The sequence below is a fragment of the Hypanus sabinus genome, chromosome 27 (assembly GCF_030144855.1).
Source record: "Hypanus sabinus isolate sHypSab1 chromosome 27, sHypSab1.hap1, whole genome shotgun sequence".
NCBI classification, from domain to species: domain Eukaryota; kingdom Metazoa; phylum Chordata; class Chondrichthyes; order Myliobatiformes; family Dasyatidae; genus Hypanus; species Hypanus sabinus.
This window is the reverse complement of record NC_082732.1, coordinates 36260965-36280766: the sequence shown is the minus strand read 5'-3', so window position 1 is coordinate 36280766 and position 19802 is coordinate 36260965. Positions and strand designations below refer to the sequence as shown.

The window sequence follows — 19802 nt, the reverse complement described above, 5'->3', positions numbered from 1 at the left end:
CCCAGAAATGTTCAGTAGGCCAGAATGACCCATAATACTCCTAAAGGAACATGGTCCGGGATATTCAACATGCACATCCACTTAGAATAGAATAGAACTTTATTGTCATTGCTCAAGAGAACGAGATTGTGATGCTACTCCAGTCTGTCCAAATATAGATATTTACAATGCAAGAGGTACGGCTTAGTTTTTTTAAAAAAAATCCTAAATTTACAAGCAACAAGTGAATTAATAGTTCACAACACTCAAAGGCCATTGGTAAGTCAAGGTGTTGCATTACTCAGCTGCACAACTGCCTTGTGACATTCCAGATGGCAGGATATTGAACAGACTGTGTGTTGGATGGGATGGGTCTTTAACGATGTTACGAGCATCGAGAGGTTTAGATAGTTTCCGGGTCCAGTAATTGAGTCCCGATGATGTGCTGAGTCATCCTAATCTCCCTTTGGAAATTAGACAGGTATTTGAACTAGGAGAATATACATTGTAGATGTTTGAAATTGAATGTTAAATGATAAAGACAACAGGTTACACGTCTGGTTTAGAATCCATCGAGTACTGCTAAGTGACAAGAGCCAACCGTTTAGATTCTACACTTCCTACATTGCAAAATTAATTCTAATTCTAATTGCAAAACTCCCAGGGAAATTAATAAGCAAAGAAAAACAATTAAAATATGTAGAAAGTCGGTTCTAAAACAGCAAAAACATTTAGTTTCACCATTTTTTTTTCATTTTTCACATCGTATTGCATGTTGAGACAAGGAAGAGCTCTATGTTGCAATGAACTGAAAATGTGAGGTCAACTGCCCAGCTGTCAAACACACGTTAATCAAGTTGAAGAATTGTGAAATAACAGTGTTGAGTGAGAATAAAGTGTCAATGGTAGAGGGTCATGTCAAGGCAAATTGGGTCTGCTTAGAAAAAGTGAAATAAGCAAATGAGGTAAATGGCATGTTTTGGAGAGAGAAAACAAATAGTCCAATGAAAAAAATCTTTTTTAAAATTTTGCTTTCAGAAAATACAGCAATTAGAAGAATAAAGTCTGCAGTGAGACTTTATAAAACAATATCCCATTTCATAAGAAAATATGACATTTGACTTACACTAGTTTTCAAGAATACTTCCACGATCTTCAGACATTGGGTCTGGAATAGGTGCCCACAAGTACCAATTAAAATTGTTATCCCCTCCAACATGGAATCTCTGGACCTATTCGCCTGCTTGGTAAAATCCTGTTAGGTATATTGAATGTAAAATCACTTGTTATACAATGAATTATCAGCAATAACTACAGTTATTGAACAAGCTCCATAAATTAATCACATCAGCGGAGAACACTATCTTGAGGCACCACCATTTTACTGTGACCCACACGGACTGAAAATTGTACAGCATTCAATGGGTCAGGCAGCATCTATGGAAAGAGAAACAGTCTTATTATGAAATGTTTCTTTTTCCATAAAGACTGCCTGAACTCAGAATCAGTTTCAGTAAGCACTGGGCATGTGTTCATGGAATCAATGTCCATTCAGAGGGGAAGAAACTGTCCCTGAATCATTGGGTGTGTGCCTTCAGGCTCATGTTCCTCCTCCCTGATGGTAGTAATGACAGAGGGCATGTAATGGGTGGTAGGGGACCTTAATGGTGGATCTGCCTTTTTGAGGGATCACTTCTTGAAGATGTCCAGGATGCTGTGGCTAGTGCTTGTGATGGAACTTTCTGCTGCTTATTTCATCCTGTGCAGTGTCCCCACCACATATCAGAGAGTGATGCAGCCAGTCAGAATGCTATCCACAGTACATCAGTAAAAATTTGCAAGTGTCTTTGGTAACATACCAAATCTCCTCAAACTCCTAATGAAATTCCTAATGACCTGCTGGGTGTTTCCAAAATGTTCTGTTTTTATTTCAGATTACTAGAATCTGTTTTTTATGTGTTAGTACATGACTGATATGCTAAATTGCTGGTGTTGTTTGATGAAAGTAGAAGGTCACTCTAAATGCTTGATAAGCTTTACTTAATTTCACTGGAACATAACAGAAGATGCTACAAGCGGTCAGGTTCCGTAAACCATGTAAAATGAAAGACCAAACATCCTGTAATGCTGTTGACCTGAATTAGAAACAATATTGGAATATACACGAGAATGAATAAGAATAATATTTGACTCCTTCAGAATCATTCAATCACTCTACTAAAATCACATATCAGAAGAAATGCACAAAAAATAATTTAACCTTTCTTTAGTTCCTTCATTGGATGTGATAATACCCAGGTTGTGCATTTTATATTTCAGTAATGTTTGAGTAATATTTTAAATATATTGTTTTATTAAGCATTCTTGTTTGTTTAAATAATTCATTATGAGCTATATGTAAAAGTATGTAAATGGCATATGTCATCACGCCACCATGAAGTGAAAACAAATTGTGGACTATTCTCCAGGGCTCCAGTGTCCTTTTCCCTTCAATTAGCTTTATTTTTTAGTTACAAAGTATACCAGCTGGAAAGGCTAACAATATTGACCATCATTCACTGCCCTTGAGTAGGTGGTAGCAAGTCACCTTTTCAAACCATTGAAATTGTATTGAAGTGAGATTGTGACCCAGTGATAATGCAGAAGCAGTTCTACATGACCTGCCTTAGTCATTTATGATCAGTGAAGACCAAAAGAATAAATTCAATAAAGATTCCATAGCCACCTACCTGAACTTTGGTGAAACCTTTCGGGACAATATCAGATTAGTCATATATTCCTCTGTGGTTTCCTTTAAGGTCACACCAATTCCTGCAAAGTCTGCAGAAATCCACCTTTTAAGATATTTATTATATAGTCAGCAATCTATTAAATTGTACTGGGGAATAACAAGTGGCAAAGAAATTAAAGAAATATTTTGTATCTACTTCATGAAAGATGAAAATATTTCTTTAATTTCTTTGCCACAGAAAACCCAGAAGTAGTGAATATTTATAGGAATAGATTAAATGAGGAGATAAAATAAATTAGCAAGCAATAGATTAGTACTGGAGTTGTGTGAGAATGGAATTGCAAGGAGACAAATCCCCAGGACTTGATGACCTCCATGTTAAGGTTTTGAAGGAGCAGCAACAGAGATTGCCAAAGCACTTGTGTCACCTCCCAAAATTCTAGAGATTCTTTAACACCTCCAATAGTTTGGAAAAATCAAATGCAATCTTGCTATTTAAGAGGGGATGCAGAGACATTGTGTAGAACTATAGATCAACCAGATTGACATCAGTAGAAAAGAAAATGCTGGAATCTGTGGATGCCTCTGTGTTAGAGGAACCTGGTTGTCCTTGTACACATATTGCTTAAAAACAATATGTGGATGGAGAAAGATTTGTAATGACCTTATTTTGTGAGGTGCATACATGAGAGACCAGTTGACCTACATGCTTTTTTTTCTTGTGTCCTTAGGTACAGAATAATCTTCAATTTCAAAACAGAAGATAGTCAGCATTTCAGGGAAAATGAACTTTAAGTTACATCTGGGTTTATAATAAGGTATTTATTAGAATCTCTATCTATTAACAAGCATTTATTTCACAGTTACCACTTTGGTCATTATAACAGACAATATGTCAGAATTTTATTTGTCTTTCATAAAGTATGAGTTAGAACTGAACTTTGTCGCTTTACTACCACGATAGTGTATTCACCAAGGTGTCATTGAAAGAGCATTCTCCCTATTTATATCTTATATTAACTCTGATATAATTGATTCCAGAATTTCCTGTCATCATTAAGACACCTATGCTCACACACTAGTTGCCTACCTTACTGTGTAGCGAGAGCTATTGTATTAAAGTCATCCCGGTCTTCACTGGTTTTATCCCAATGAAGAGGCCATAAATCTACTTTCAAAAATGTTGAAAAATTTTGGCAGGAGGCAAAACCAGTTCCCTGACTTGGGCTGTCAAAGAGTTGTGACTATGAATATTCAAAGCTAAACATTTGATGAAGTATTAAAAGTAAGATCAATCAAAACATTTTTGTAAATGGATTTTCAAGTAATAAATTGTTCAAATGTTACTTTTCTCTGAGCCCACTTCTTTGGCAACGATTCCCTATCCCATACTGATGACCCCTTCTCTAGTTCAAACTCAGAATTCACTTACCCCGTTTTGCTTGTTTCTACCTCCTACCCAAGATCCACAGAGTTGACTGTCCAAGAAAACCCATTGTCCATGCCAGCTCCTGCCCAATGAACCCACGTCCATATACCTCGACTCCATTCTATTATCCTTGGTTCACTCCCTTCCCAGCTACATCATGAAACATACATTTCAGCTCCTCAACAACCTCCAGTTCCCTGACCCTGACAGCCTCAAGTTCACCACAGATGTCCAGTTGATGTACACCTCCATCCCTCATTAAGAAGGCCTTGCTGCATTACATTGATAACTGCATTGGTGCTGCTTCATACACCCATGCTAAGCTTGTTAAATTAATCAACTTTGCCTCCCACCTTGCCCTTAAATTCACTTTCGACCATTTTTTGATCTTTCTCTCTCCATCTCTGGAGACAAACAGTCTGCCAACATCTTTTATTAATCTGCTGATTCACATGGCTATCCTGATAATATACCTGATTCCTGTAAACATGCTATTCCCTTTTCTCAGTTCCTTCATCTTTCTGCATCTGTTCCCAGGATAAGGCTTTCCTTTCCAAGATTTCAGAGATGTCTCTCTTCCTCCACCATTGATGCTGCTCCTCACCCACATCTCCTCTATTTCCCAGATATCTAAGCTTACCCCATCTTCCTGCCACTTTAACAAGGATAGAGGTTGTCTTATTCTCACCTACCACCCAATGAGCCTCCACATCCAACACATTATTCTTCGTAAAGTCCTCCATCTTCAACAAGGTCCAACCACCAAACATATCTTTACCTCTCTCCAACTCGGTGGCCAACCATTTTTATTCCTATCCCCATTCCTGTTACATCTGTCGGTCCATGACCTCCTCTTTTACCATGATGAGGTCACTTTCAGGGTGGAGGAGCAACATCTCATATTCTGTCTGGGTAGCCTCCAACCTAATGGCATGAACATTGATTTCTCCTTCCAATATCTTTTTTGATTCCTCCCCCTTCCCTAGACTTCTATTCCCCACTCTAGCCTCTTATCTCTTCTCCTCACCTGTCTATCACTTCCCCTTGGTGCCCCTCCTTCTTCCCTTTCTCCCCTTTCTGCCATGGTCCACTCTCCTCTCCTATCAGTTTCCTTCTTCTCCAACTGTTTACCTTTCCCACCCACCTGTCTTCACCTATCACCTTCCAGCTAGTCTTCTTCTCCCTTCTTTCCAGTCATGAAGAAGGACCTCGGTCTGAAATGTCAATTGTTTATTCATTTCCATAGGTACTGCCTGACCTGCTAAGCTCCTCCAACATTTTGTGTGTTTTGCTCTACTCCCTCAAAGCCATTTCTCTCAATTCAAATGAATGGAGTTGTTTAACCTGCACAGGTTTTGTGGACAGATTTCCGAGCAGAATTACTGAGAAATTACACAAAGCTTATTCTCTACTAACTCTCTTTTCTCTAACCTACTTGTTACCTCCTCTAAGAATTCTCACAATTCTTAATTCACAATTCAGGCAAGATCTTCCCTGAGATTATCTGTAGTGAAGCTACCTACTGTGGCAATTCCCTAATATTTCCAATATCATCTTACAAAAAAATGGACATTGAAAGTTCAAGGGAAATTATCACCAGTCTGGAGTTTTCGGGAAAATTTCTTGAAATTAATACATTCAATATTATCATCAATGCCCCTTCTTCAGTTGGTAGAAATTAGCAGCGAAGCCACATGTGAAGGCCAGGATCTGGACTTGGTTGTCAGAGGCTACTTGAGGTGAAAGCCATTGGGAGCATTTAATAGGTAGTGGGAGCTTACCCCCATTACCTCCCCTGGCTAAAACAACCAGGCTTAAAAGCAGCAATTATGAATTTTAACCTTTAACCGTCTGTTTCATTATTAATTATTCCATCACTATAGTTCTTAGATTTACATTAAAATACTCATACTCAATGGCTAAGTGATGTTATGTCATGCTTAAATTTAGAGAAGATTTGTTGTTCAATTTCAGAATCAAGACAAGACTTTCTAACATTGTGGGGATCTTTTTTGAATTATTTTCAAAATCTTTGATTTGTTATCGAATACAGATGTTGGCTAATAATATGTTTTACTATATGATAAGGGATTTTTTTCCTTTTTTCTTTCTTTACCAAACAGCTTTTCTTGGTAGTGGGTTTAGATTTTTTTTGTATAATAAAATTATTACTTTTCATATTATGATTCAATTCAATTTACTTGAATATGGGGTAATGAGACTATAAGTGTGATTCAAATACATTGTAATTGATATATGATATATATCCTCCTGTACTCTATTATTTTTGTAAGAAATCAATAAAAATATTGAAAATGAAAATATTGATAATATATGGTTATTAAACTTTGTCTCATTTTCACGAGGTTCTTTCTTGGAATTATGTACTTTCAATCTAATTTTTATCGGAATGAAGAGTGAAACCAACATCTTCCTTTGAACTCAGTGATAGAGTTCCTCCTGTCCTTACCTACAGTGGTGTAAAGGGCAGTGAGTAAGGAAGATAATGCACTAAAACCCATGAACTCAGACAATAAAACTAGTCATCTACTTCCACCTCCCCCCCATACCTGTTCTGGGTATAAAATACGTAAGCATTCAACAGCTACTCTTCCAAAAATAGTATTTCTAATTGGTTTGAGATGTCACATGTAAAACAAATGACATTGCAAAAGATGAATTCATCTACTTTAACCTTGTGATATGCACATGATACAGTTGTGACTCTCGGCCAAGATAAAAACAAGACTTAATTTGTTTATGTTCTTGTAAGGAAATCACTTTAAAACTGAAGCAACAATGGGTCAAGTTGTTCTGTTGGGTCTGACTGTTTTACCATTCAAACGATCATGGCTCATCTTTGACTTTTCTTTCAAGTCAATCTCACCTATTGAAGAGTCACAGAGCACCTCTGCGCACACAAAAACCCTTCGAACTATTATTCTGCCTTGCCCCATTGACCTGCAACTCTCCATACCTCTCCCATCTCGATACTTAAGAGATTACAGAGATGAGTGGTAGAGTCAACTGGCTTCTATGATAGAGGATTCTCAGGAGTCAGGTTGGGAAACTCCCCCTGGTTGATGGGTTCAGAATCAGGGGTTGCTGTTATAGAATGTGGGTGTCACAGAGTCCGCTGGCAAAGGTGGAACCCATTGCAGAGCAAAGACAGACTTCCATGTATAAACTGCAATCAGTTTATACGTACTCAAGTTATCAAATGCCATAATCAGCACAATGAAAAGAGGGCATATCCTGGGTAATGGCCGTCTTTAATGATAGACATCACCTTTTTGTGGCACCGCTCCTTAAAGATGTCCTGGATACTATGGAGGCTAGTGACCATGATGGAGCTGACTAATTTTACAACTCTCTGCAGCTTACTTTAATCCTGTGCAACAGCACACCCCTCCTACCTCATACCAGGTTGTGTTGCAGCCAGTTTGAATGCTCTCCATGTTGCACCTGTAGAAATTTGCGACTGTTTTTGGTGACATACCTGTGGAAGAGGATAGAGAGTTAATAATTCGCATCTGAAAAATTTAACTCTGCTTCCCTTTCCACAGATACTGCTACATCTGTTGAGTGGTTCCAGCATTTTCTGCTGTCATATCCAACACAAGTAACTGCAGCATAGCCATTCGAAGTCTGATCACTTGTGGCGGAAGAGGCTGCACAAGATCCCGAAGGGAGCCTCTGAGAAGTTCTGAACAAATGTGGACTGGTCTTAAGTCTTGCTGCTGAACTGTTAGCAGCTAAAATGTGAGCCAGCTGGTAAATTGATAACACCATTGGTAAACAGAATTCAGGAATGCTAAACCAGGGAGAAGACAGCAATTCTAGGCTCCAGATTCAAGGTCACTTTCTGAAGCAAAACCTCCTAGAAATCTGTTGGAATATTGTGATATTCAGGATATTCCTGAATTCTGTTTATCAATGGTACAGGGTGGGATGTCTGCAAATAAAAGAAGGTTATTAGGCTCCATATAAGACCTGATATGTATATATATATGTGTGTGGGTGTGGTGTCTGCATCTATGTATATATATATATATATATATGTGTGTGTGTGTGTGCGTGTGTATGTATAATTTGATTAAGAATTGTTTAAGTAATTAATCACGGGTTGTACGTAAAATATGTTAATTAAAGACGTCGTCACGCTCGGTGCACACCTCGCTTAAAGTAAACACGAAGTTACAACGTATTTCGGCCTCCTGCGTCTTCTTTGAATTAATTTAATGTTTTAAAGTTACAAATGAGACCATTGTCGACGAACCCGAGATGGCTGCCGACCTGTTAAAGTGGATCGAGATGTCCGAACTAAAAACAAACAGCCCAGCAGGAGCGGAGTCGTCGAGTTGGAAACAGAAGCGGTGAACGGAAGAGTTCACGGTTCATAGAGTCAGCACCGAGTGGTGATAATTGTTAAAACATCAGCAATGGCTGGCTACATCGGGAAGAGTGATGAGTTTGATTAACCAACGGGTAATCGGCTCCGTGTATACCGGGTCATTGAAACTATTCTGATGAAATTTCCCTCCCACATCGCCATTGAGTTTCCTGATTGAAAAATATGTAAAGGCAGCGCCCACCAAACTCAGGTCAGGCGGCATCTTTGCAAAAGAGATCGGAGGGCGAGACTCTGCCATCAGCCGCCGGAGCGACCGTGGTGAACTACATATACCTGTCTGGACACGCCCCCAGCTGACTGCTCCTGTGGCTCCTCGCACGGACCCCTGTATAAAGGCGATTGTAGACTCTGCCCCGGCCTCTCTGTCTCCAGGATGTCGTATGGTGGTCACTCACTGCTTGTTCTTTCTTCCAGCTAATAAAAGCCGATATCTCGCCTCACGTCTCAGAGAGAGTTATTGATGGTGCATCAGCGACACATTTTCTGAATTATTTCCAAGCAGACTGCTGTACATTTTTTTAAAATTAGTTTCATGTTTTAAAGTAACAGATCATAATTTTTACACGATCTTCTGTGGTGACGTGTCATCTGAAACTTGGTACCCGTGTAAATAAACCAATTTTAGTTTCCGAAATTTGCATTTGCCGGGCTGTTGGAAAAAATGATGGAAAAATCCACCACGCAACATTGAGGAGATCAAAGAAATATAATTCCCCTCGAACTAAGTGGTTAGCAAAACGATACAAAAAAATACTGTCACAATTTCTTACACCTCAGATGAAAGCCCTGCTTTTATGTTCGGGAAGGAAGACAAATAAATGTCATGTTCTGCATCATGTTGGTTTTGTGCTATTAGGGAATCACGGGGGAGTAAATGACTCGGTGACAGGCTCAGCCTCCGCGTTATGTTCTGTTTCCTGTCGGTTTTACACGTCGCCCCTACACAATCACTGGGGAGTAAATGACTCGGTGACGGGCTCAGCCTCAGCGTTATGTTCGGTGATAGGTTTACATAGTTCACTCAGCCTCAGCGTTATCACCACCCACAGCAACAGAAAGTAAAAGCTGGGCTCTTCATGGTTTCTAGTTTGTGCAGCGTTCGCGCTTTAGGGTAAATGATAGGCTCAGCCTCAGCGTTATGTTCGGTGATAGGTTTACAGCGTTTTCCCCACCCACAGCAACAGAAAGTAAAAGCAGGGCTCTTCATGGTTTCCAGTTTGTGCAGCGTTCGCGTCGCTCTTCCAATGGACCCGGGTCCAGTGTCCGCCGCGGTGTGAAGCGCCTTTCCAGTGAGTACCGACATCGCTGAACCGTCTGGGACCAAGTCCCTTCGTTCGGTCGGTTTGGAGCCGGTCTGAGGAGACACAGAGGGACGGGGCGAGGGGAGGGGTTCCTGATCCGCCCAGCTCGCGTTTGTTTATTTCTCCCTGTTCGAGCGGGCGGTGGGAATGTTCGCGGTGCGGGCCGTGTTTATGCGATATTGCGAGCGCCGAGAGGCTGCCACTTGGCGCCAAGAACCGATCTGCCGAGCGATGGCCGGTTCGCTGACAGACGAGGCCGTTTTCCAGCCAGCACCGTTGGGGGTGGGGTGGGGACGTGAACAGAGCGCCCCCTGGTGGCGGGATTACTCACCGCCCCGCGACTGCCCCTTGTCGGTCCGGAGGAGTCGCGGTTCTCCCATGGCTGCGGGATTACTCACCGTCCGGCGAGTGGTTCCTAGCGGCCGGGAGGAGTCGCGGTTCTCCCATGGCAGCGGGATTACTCACCGCCCCGCGACTGCCCCCTGGCTGTCGGGGAGAAGTCGCGGTTGTCCCATGGCAACGGGATTACTCACCGCCCGGCCACTGCCCCCTAGCGGTCGGGGAGAAGTCGCGGTTGTGCCATGGCAACGGGATTACTCACCGCCCGGCCACTGCCCCCTAGCGGTCGGGGAGAAGTCGCGGTTGTGCCATGGCAACGGGATTACTCACCGCCCGGCCACTGCCCCCTGTCGGTCCGGAGGAGTCGCGGTTCTCCCATGGCAGCGGGATTACTCACCGCCCGGCAAGTGGCCCCCTGGCGGCCGGGAGGAGTCGTCACGATTGCCGACCGTTGCTCGAAGTTTTTTGTGTTCATTCTGACCTGAAACACCAGACAGTGATTTCTTCTGGAGACTCAATATGTACAAACGGATCCAAAGCTATTCCGTCAATGAAGTTACACTTAGTTCTGAGCTTGTTCAGAGTTCCTCCTTGGGGTTTTCAGCTGCTGGTGTCATTCTGATGTGGCGCTTTGATTCCATTTTCCTGTCTGGACTCCATTTCCTCAGCCCAGTTTTAATGATCTTATAAACTCTTAGTACGTCAGAAATAGAAACTGGAGTTCAGCTTTTGCACATCCACTACCATTCAATAAGATCTTGACTAATTTTGTTTTTGACCTCTATACCATTTTCCTATTTTCCAAAAATCTATCAATCTCAATTGACATCTGAGCTTCTACAAGCCTTTTGAGTAGGAAATTACAACATGTGGTATAAAGATTCTGGTTGAAGAAATCTCTTATGTCTGTCACTCAGGACTGAACCCCTTGTTTCGAGGCTGTAGCCATAGATTCTATACAGTTGCATCGGTTGAAAAATTACCCCGTCATCCATCCGTTTAAGATCAAGGACATCCCACCCTCTGAAGAAAACCGAGAAAGAAGAATAAATCAGCAATTTTCTTCTCATCCCTTATTTAAACAAACAATGTTTTATCCTGTATGTATGTTCAGTAGTTCAAAACGAGGCTCCAGTTTGTCAGCAGAAATCTTATTGATTTATGACAATAAGTATTTCAGCTTGGCACAGGAACAGGCTCTTTGACCCACAATGTCAGTTTGCTTCAGACAAGGCATGAATATTAGAATTTCTCAAGTCATTGTCCTTGGCCCAACTGTCTTCTGCTGCCTAAAAGCATTTTTCTTCATCATGCATGGTGATTTTTTATTGACAAACAAATTATTCTTCAACTTCTAAGTAGTTGGAGTAGTTGGGTGCATGAACTAAAAAAATTACTGGGTACCCTGTAAGAATTGACTTTCCTCCTAAAGTTGGTGAGTGATGGAATATGTGTTCATCACTGGGTCTGTGCATTCTAGCAAGGAAAAGTTTTGTAAATCAAAGACAAGACAGTCTCATGGCAATGATTGGCTTTCCACCCTCCACACAAACCAAACATTCTCTCAGCAGAATGCACTTCACCTCCTGTATGTAGCGCCCACAAAATTCTTTGTGAACATTATCACTACAGAAGAAAATGTAGGAAATAGGAGAATTTCTGCCTTTGTCGATCAATAACTGAGCCTCCACAGTCTGTAACGCAGAGAATCTCAAGAATTCACCACCTTCTCCATGAAGAAAATATGCTTTGCTGAAATCCTAAACGATCTACCCATTATTTTGGGATTAAACACCCCCCCCCCCCATATACATGGAGAGGTAGTGGAATATGTGGAAAACCTAAAGTTCCTTGGAGTTATGCTGACAATAATAGGCATCCGTTAGTCTAGGGCAGGGGTCAGCAACCTTTACCACTGAAAGAGCCACTTGGACCCGTTTCCCACAGAAAAGAAAACACTGGGAGCCGCAAAACCCGTTTGACATTTAAAATGAAATAACACTGCATACAACGTTTTGTTTTGCCTTTATGCTATGTATAATGTGTTGCATTTATGAAATTGATGAACTCCTGCAGAGAAAACGAAATTACATTTCTGCATGCAACAAAAACATTTTGAACTCCGAAAAAAAGACGTTGGGTTGAAGGTTACTTTTAAGTAAAATACTCAACGTCTATTTGAGTCCTTCTTGTATTTATGAAAAACGCCAAACTTAAATTTGCCGCCAGCAGCAAACCAAAAATAACGTCAGCCAGCTGTCAACCTGAAAAATAAAAGGACTATTTCACTGAACAATGAAAACATATGAATATACGTAAAATAATAGGCAATTAAAATATTTATCATACTTGGTCAGGTTGACTCACACCTGACAATGCAGTCGTATTCAGTAGGGATGGATCGATGCTTAGGGGAGTGACCGGGAAGGATAATGTGTTTTTTTCCTCTCTGAACTCACAGAAGCGTTTCCCAAACGATGTTTGCATTGCGAGGATTGCAGAATGTAAATACTCCGAATTTATCATGTCGTGACCTTGATTGAACTCTCTCAAATTGGGGAAGTGAGACAATGTGCCTTTCTGTAAATCTCTGGCAAGCACTGTCAACTTGCACCCGAATGCCAAAACATCCTCCAACATGTGCAGGGCTGTACGTCCTTACCCCTGAAGAGCTGTGTTCAGCGTGTTCAGGTGCGCTGTCATGTCTACCATGAAGTGTAGCTTTTCCAGCCACTCTGGCTGTTCCAGCTCAGGAAAGGTGGGCCCTTTGCTGCCCAGGAAAGTTTTCACTTCTTCCAGACACGCGGCAAAGCGTTTCAGCACATTCCCTCTGGACAGCCAGCGATAAAAACATGTTGTAGCGGTGTGCTACACGCAGTCAGTAAACTGCAGTCAAAGATAGCTTTATTCGAACTAAAAAGCCGTGCTTTTAAGCCTCCCTCACCCCGCCCCCCATGGGCGCGGATGCTGCAAAAGACACGTACTCACAAACCCCCGTAGGCTATCTCCCTTAGCCTGAACGCTGGCTAATTGTGAGCCGGTTCGGATGTGTCAGGAAATGGGTCGCCACAACGTCTTAATTAGATTGTACAAGATCACCATAATCTTCAAATTTAGAATTACATTTCAAAAACTAACTAACATAAAATACATTTTAATTAAATACTGACCAATTATTTCCCAAAGCAACAGGGAGCCGCAGCACAGACGTAAAAGAGCCACATGTGGCTCCGGAGCCGCGGGTTGCCGACCCCCGGTCTAGGGAGACCGTGGATTTGCACCTTGGAAGGTTTCCAGGGCGCAGCCCTGGGCAGGGTTGTATGGGAGACCGGCAGTTGCCCAAGCTGCAGGCCTTCCCCTCTCCACGCCACCGATGTTGTACAAGGGAAGGGCACTAGGACCCAAGCAGCTTGGCACTGGTGTCGTCGCAGAGCAATGTGTTGTTAAGTGTCTTGCTCAAGGACACAAACACGCTGCCTCAGCTGACATGGACCACCAACACCTCGCTGCTTGTAAAGAAGGCACAACTAAGACTCTTCTTCCTCAGAAAGCTGAAACAGGCCAAACTCTCACAAAAGCTGTTGCTTAACTTCTACAGAAGCAAAATTGAAACCATCCTGACCAACAGCACCACCGTTTGGTATGCCAGCTGCACAGCAGCTGAGCGACAAGACCTGCATCGTGTGGTGAAGGCAGCCCAGCGAATTGTCAGGATGGAGCTCCCGGACTGGACACTACTCCAGCAGAATCAGGAGGAAAGCAATCAGCATAACCAGAGACACCACACACTCCGGCCACTCCCTGTTTGACCCGCTGCCGTCCAGCAAAAGGTTCAGGACACTACAAGCCAGAACAAATAGACTGAGGAACAGCTTCTACCCCAGAGCTGTGGCCTCCATCACACCACTCCCACAGAACAATGACTGAAACTGTGAGCACACACAAGGACTCAAATACTTGCACCAACAGCACTTTGAGCATTACTGTGATATTCTAGTGCTGCTGCAACTTATTTTCTGCTACCTATCTATTTAATACTGTTTTTCTATTACTGTCTTGTTTTTATCTACTGCTTTATTTAATTGCCTGAGAGGAAGCCAAACATAGTTTCATTGTACCTATGTATAATGACAGTAAAGATCATTAAGTTCAATTCAATAATTCTAGACTCCTTAGCAGGGGTATCAGGCTGCCACATCCACCCTGTTGAACCCTTAAAGAGATTTGTACATCTCAGTGAGGTCATGTTGTACTGTTCTGTGCTCTAAAAGTCCATCTCTTTATGGCACACCCAGGATCTCATATGGTGATGACTTGTTTTTGTTGATTATGAGAACATACACTTAGTTGCCACTTCATTGCAGGAGTGGAACCAGGTGTGATCTGCAACTGAAGCTCACTCAGTTCAGGGTTTGACCATTCAGAGATGGTCTTCTGCACATCACTGTTGTCTTCTTCCTGCATGTTAAGCTGCTGGCGTTTAGAGCAGTAGAGAAGATCAACCGTCTGTAATGGTGTTCAGGGCTTCATTCATCATGTCAGTAGCTTCCCCTCGGTTTTCACTACTGTCAGTCATGCTGGTCCTGGGTGGAGACTCAGGAATACTGTCGCACTCAGATGTAGAAGGATTCTTCATTGCTGTTTCTGTAACAGTTTTGTTTTACCAGTCAGGGTTGTTAGCCCTGAGCTGAACTGCCTACCCTGGAGGACCAGTAGACCACTGTTAGTCTGGCCTTTACCCTTTGACCTGTTTGGCATGGGCAACCCATAAAGCCCTGACTCCAGCCTGCGTATCTCTCTGGGTCATTGAGGCACGCAAACCTCCAAACCCTACGAGAAGATTGTGCTGCTCTTGGAGGACGTCACTATCGTAACGTGTAATTATTTCAGTTGTTAACACCTTCCTGTCGGTTTGGGCCAATCTGGCCATTCTCATCTGACCTCTCATTAACATGGCATTTTCGCCCACAGAACTACCACTCTAGGGATTTCTCTGCCTCCTTCCTGATGGCAGTGGTGAGAAGAGGGCATGGTTGCCTCATGTGCTAACTAGTTTATGTTTCCCTCTCTTGAAAAGAACTTGAGTGACGCCATATCCACTTCCCCAGTAATCATAGTCAGAGTCACATAACAGTCACTGACAGCAGCTTGTTTGATATAAAATTCATCAAACTATTTTAGCTTGCTGGTGTGGTCACTGTGTCATGCCATTTATCAATCCCTTCTCAATTGTATAAGTTTTTATTTTGTCTCCCAGAGCAGGTTGAAGAGTTTATTACCTGATGTGTAAGCTTCACAGATTTGTGGGGAAAAATGTTCGATCACCCATCTTTGTCCTACACTTTGGTGCGTTTGTACTATTTTAGTTAAAGTTATAATGTATTTTCTTTCATTTATTGCAGTGGAAGGATTCTGCATTTGAAGAACTGGATACAATTTCCTACAAATTTATTATATTTTATAAAGTATTATTACTTTACGAGTAGCGAAGGGATCGTGAAGTCTGTGTTTAATCTCCATAAACAGCCGATCTGTGGGTAAGTTTAATTATAGTACACCAATAAGCATTGGCTGTTTTAGTTGGGAATTTGAAGGATGTGATACAGTGATGTGCAGAAGAACATCTCTGAATGCACAACATGTCAGACCTTGAACTGAACTGGGTACAGCTGCAGACGACACTGAGTTCCACTCCTGTGACTAATAAAGTGACAGCTGAGTGAATTTCTGTTCTCAATATCTACAGAGAAAAACATGTCACCATATTGAATCCTGGGTCTACTACAAGGAGAAATGTACCTTCAGAGCAAAACAATATGACATGACTTCAATAAGAAGTACAAAATTTGACTTTTGCAGCTGCACAGTACATTACAAACACAAATTATCTAAACATAAAAACACATACAGCACATTACATAAAATAATATATTGTAACAATGCTCGAGCAAATACAATCTGAGGTAGGATTCATTTTTTTCAGGTCAGTTCTTGATATTTATTGCTTATTTATTTTAGTATTTGCATAGTTTGTTGTCTTTTGAACACTGGTTGAACACCTATATGATGCGCTCTTTCATTGACTCTATTCTAGTTATTCTATTATGGATTTATTGAGTATGCCTGCAAGAAAATGTATCTTATGGTGACATATATGTACTTGGGCAATAAATTAACTTTGAACTTTGAACAAGAAACTGACGGCAGCGGAGAAGTAGATGATGTTGAACCTTACAGTGTGGGTCTTCAGGGTCCTGTATCTGCTGCCTATTGGTAACCTCTTGTAGGTGTCCTTGTCCGATGTTAATAAAGCTTTAGCGTCTGGAGAATGCAAATGGATGGGTGAACCCTACAGCAGCAAGTCTTCGTGATGCAGGGTCATGACACAAAATGATGGCAATGCGAAGAGAGCATGGCCTGGATGGTGTGGGTCCTTACTGCTGCGTGTGTCCTTGCTGAGACATTGCCTCTTGTAGCTGTCCTTGTCCGATGTTAATAAAGCTTTAGCGTCTGGTGAATGTAAGTGAATTTGTGATCCCTAAAGCAGCATTATGCAGAGTCCTGACACAATGATGACAATACCTTTACCTCCATGGATACTGCTTGTTCCACCAAATTCCTCTAGCAGTTTGGGTTTGTTTGCTCACATTCCAGGATTTGCAGCCTCTTGTGCCTGAGCTTTATAATCAGATTTCGGACAATTGTAACAAAAATATTGTAAAAATTGTTCCTTGTTCTCTTCTGATTATGCAGCATGGGGTATCTGCAAATAAAGGAGGAACTGTACACATTTTCAAAGTCAAAATAAATATTATTAGAGTACATCTATGTCAACACATGAAGCCTGAGATTAATTCTTCTGTGGGTATTCTTTGCAAATCTATAGAACAGTAGCTATAACAGGATCAATGAAAGCTTAAGTAGAGCGGAGGACAACAAACTGCAAACGTTAGATATAAATAAGTAACAATAAATAACAAAACCATGAAATAGCAAGATAAAGAATACTTAAAGTGATATCATTGGATGTGGGAACATCTCAATGGACGGGCAAGTAAGTGTAGTTATCCCCTTTTGTTCAGGAGCCTGTAGTTTGAGGGATAGTGACTGTTCTTGAACCTGGTGGTGCAAGTACCTTCTACCTAATGCTGGGAGAGTCCAGTACCAGAGGGCATGGTTTGAGAATAAGGGGTAGGTCACTTAGGACAGAGTTAAGGAAAAACTTCTTCTCCCAGAGAGTTGTGGAGGTCTGGAATGCACTGCCTTGGAAGGTAATGGAGGCCAATTCTCTGGATGCTTTCAAGGAGCTAGATGGGTATCTTATGGATAGGGGAATCAAGGGATATGGGGACAAGGCAGGAAACGGGTATCGATAGTAGTTGATCAGCCATGATCTCAAAATGGTGGTGCAGGCTCGAAGGGCCGAATGGTCTACTTCTGCACCTATTGTCTATTGTCTAATGGCAGCAGTGAGAAGAGAGCATGGCCTGGGTGGTGAGGATCTCTGATGATGGATGCTTTTTCATGTAGATGTGCTCAGTGGTTGTGAGGGCTTCACCTCTGACGAAACCTTTCAAAGATTATTTTTTTAAAAAGTTTATTAGACTTGTATGAAGAATAAGAATCACAATTCAACCAAAGAGCACATCTACATAAAGACATTGCTCCTTTTTATACTCTTCAAGATCTCTTCAAAAATATAAAATTCCTCTAGTACCTTTCTGGACAAACGTGTATTTCACCGTTATCTACTCTCAAGGCTGTAGACTGGTACACACACTCAGTTCTGGACTGGTCCATTTGTACCTTCTCAAAAAATTCTCACACCCAAACACACAATTTTGTCTTACATTTTGTGTTAAACACACTTTAGCATATAGTAAGGAGAAATCAAATTTACTTCTTTTAGAACAACTAAATTATCTTTGCACTCTATTATGTAACTTCGTTTATAGGTGTCTGGGCTATTCTGGAACAATTTTAGATGTTATTCTTGTACACTGACATATCCACAAAATTACAGCTAATGCTTTTTTCTTACTGCATGTTTAAAAACTGAGGCAGTGTTATCTTACTCACCCATTAACGGAAACACACTTTTGCATTGGGTTTACAGGTTGAGCTGTGAGAAACTGTCAAGCCCTACTACAAAATGGCCAAGAATCCCATGAGGCGGAGGTCTTTGTGAGTAGAAGACAGTAAATGTAAGTTTTATTGTTTAACTGGCCTCATAACCTATTATTTATTAGACCTGGAACCAAAAGTGGCAAAGTCTCCTTCCATTTCATATTTGGTTAAATGGACTTCCAATAATTACACACAGGAATGAGAAAATGAAGGACATGCTGGAAATCCAAAGCACCACACACAGAATGCAGGAGGAACTCAGTAGGTCAGGCAGCATCTATGGCTAAGAATAAACAGTTGACGTTTTGGGCCGAGACCCTTGTGCAGGTCTGAGAGGGAAGATGGAGGGGGGAAGATGCCTGAATTAAAAGGTGGGGGGGAGGGAAATGAAGCAAGCTGGAAGGTGATTGGTGAAGCCAGGTGGTTGGGGAAAGGTCAAGGGCTGGAGAAGAAAGAAACTGATAGGAGAGGAGAGTGAATGGTAGAAAAAAGAAGTGGGGGGATGAGAGGTATTTCAGAAGGCTTGCTTGACTGAGAACCATTTAGTAAATCCTCAGAGTTGTCTAATTGTGTTTTGCAGATACTAAAGGATGCATCTAGTTCCAATGAAGACTGAGAACTGGAAATCACTGCCTGTCATCCCAGATGTCTCACTGTTAACAGCGTTGCTCATCACTGTATGGACAGTCATTGGTTGTGATCTTGCACTGATTTTCACAGGTCTGCAGTTTATGCCATTTCAACATCATTTTCTAGATATTTATATTTATAATTCAGAGATAACCCAGTTGGATAAAGACATCATCTAGAGCAGAGGGTCCTTGCCCTTTTTGTGTAATGGCCCCCTACCATTAACCAAAGGGGTCCATGGACCTCAAGTTGGGAACCACTGGTCTAGAGATGCCTATTGTTGTATCTGGAGAATAGATGAAAATAGGCAAATGAGGTTTAAGCAAAGCCTGTATTTCATTTACACTGAAAGTAATTAAGCAAATTAGTGAAATAAGATGCATGATGGAATGAGGCTCCCGTATTGTGAACATGGCACAGGATGAATTTCTAATCCTCTAGGTTTCTGCATCTGGAGAAATATCGGAAAACTTTACACATCCTAGTGGTAAAGCATGCAGTTGAATGTGTGGAAAAGTTTATAAACCTTGATGGTAGAATGGTGTTGTGAATGTGGTATGGAAGAATTAGAATTGTTTCTGGAGCTAAAGTTAAATTAGGCAGTTTAGCTTTGTTAAGAGTTGCTAGACCTATATTGTGTGGATCTCAATGTTGAAACGTCATTACTTAATAAGCAAAAGGTACTGTAACTTGGATTAACTGCTGGTGCAAGGTGTACCCAAGAATCAAGATTGAATTCAGCTTTGGCAAGAAACAGAAGATACACATAAAGTCAAGTCTACTTGTTAAATATCAGAACAACACAATTCACTGGACTGACAAGCACTTCCTTTTTTTTGTGTTTTTCTGTCA

The 19802-nt window shown here is 41.4% G+C and overlaps 1 protein-coding gene across 1 annotated transcript in view; it reads left to right on the top strand.

The window, feature by feature from the left end:
- The first annotated feature begins 9498 nt into the window (after positions 1-9498).
- LOC132382220 (tumor necrosis factor receptor superfamily member 14-like) overlaps positions 9499-19802 on the top strand; it is a 72311-nt gene continuing 62007 nt past the window's right edge. Inside the window, exons 1-4 of the mRNA XM_059952226.1 lie at positions 9499-9842; positions 15596-15730; positions 18310-18397; positions 18901-19040. Of these exons, the coding sequence (XP_059808209.1) occupies positions 18911-19040 (130 nt within the window). The 5' untranslated portion in view covers positions 9499-9842; positions 15596-15730; positions 18310-18397; positions 18901-18910. The remainder of the gene's footprint in view (positions 9843-15595; positions 15731-18309; positions 18398-18900; positions 19041-19802) is intronic.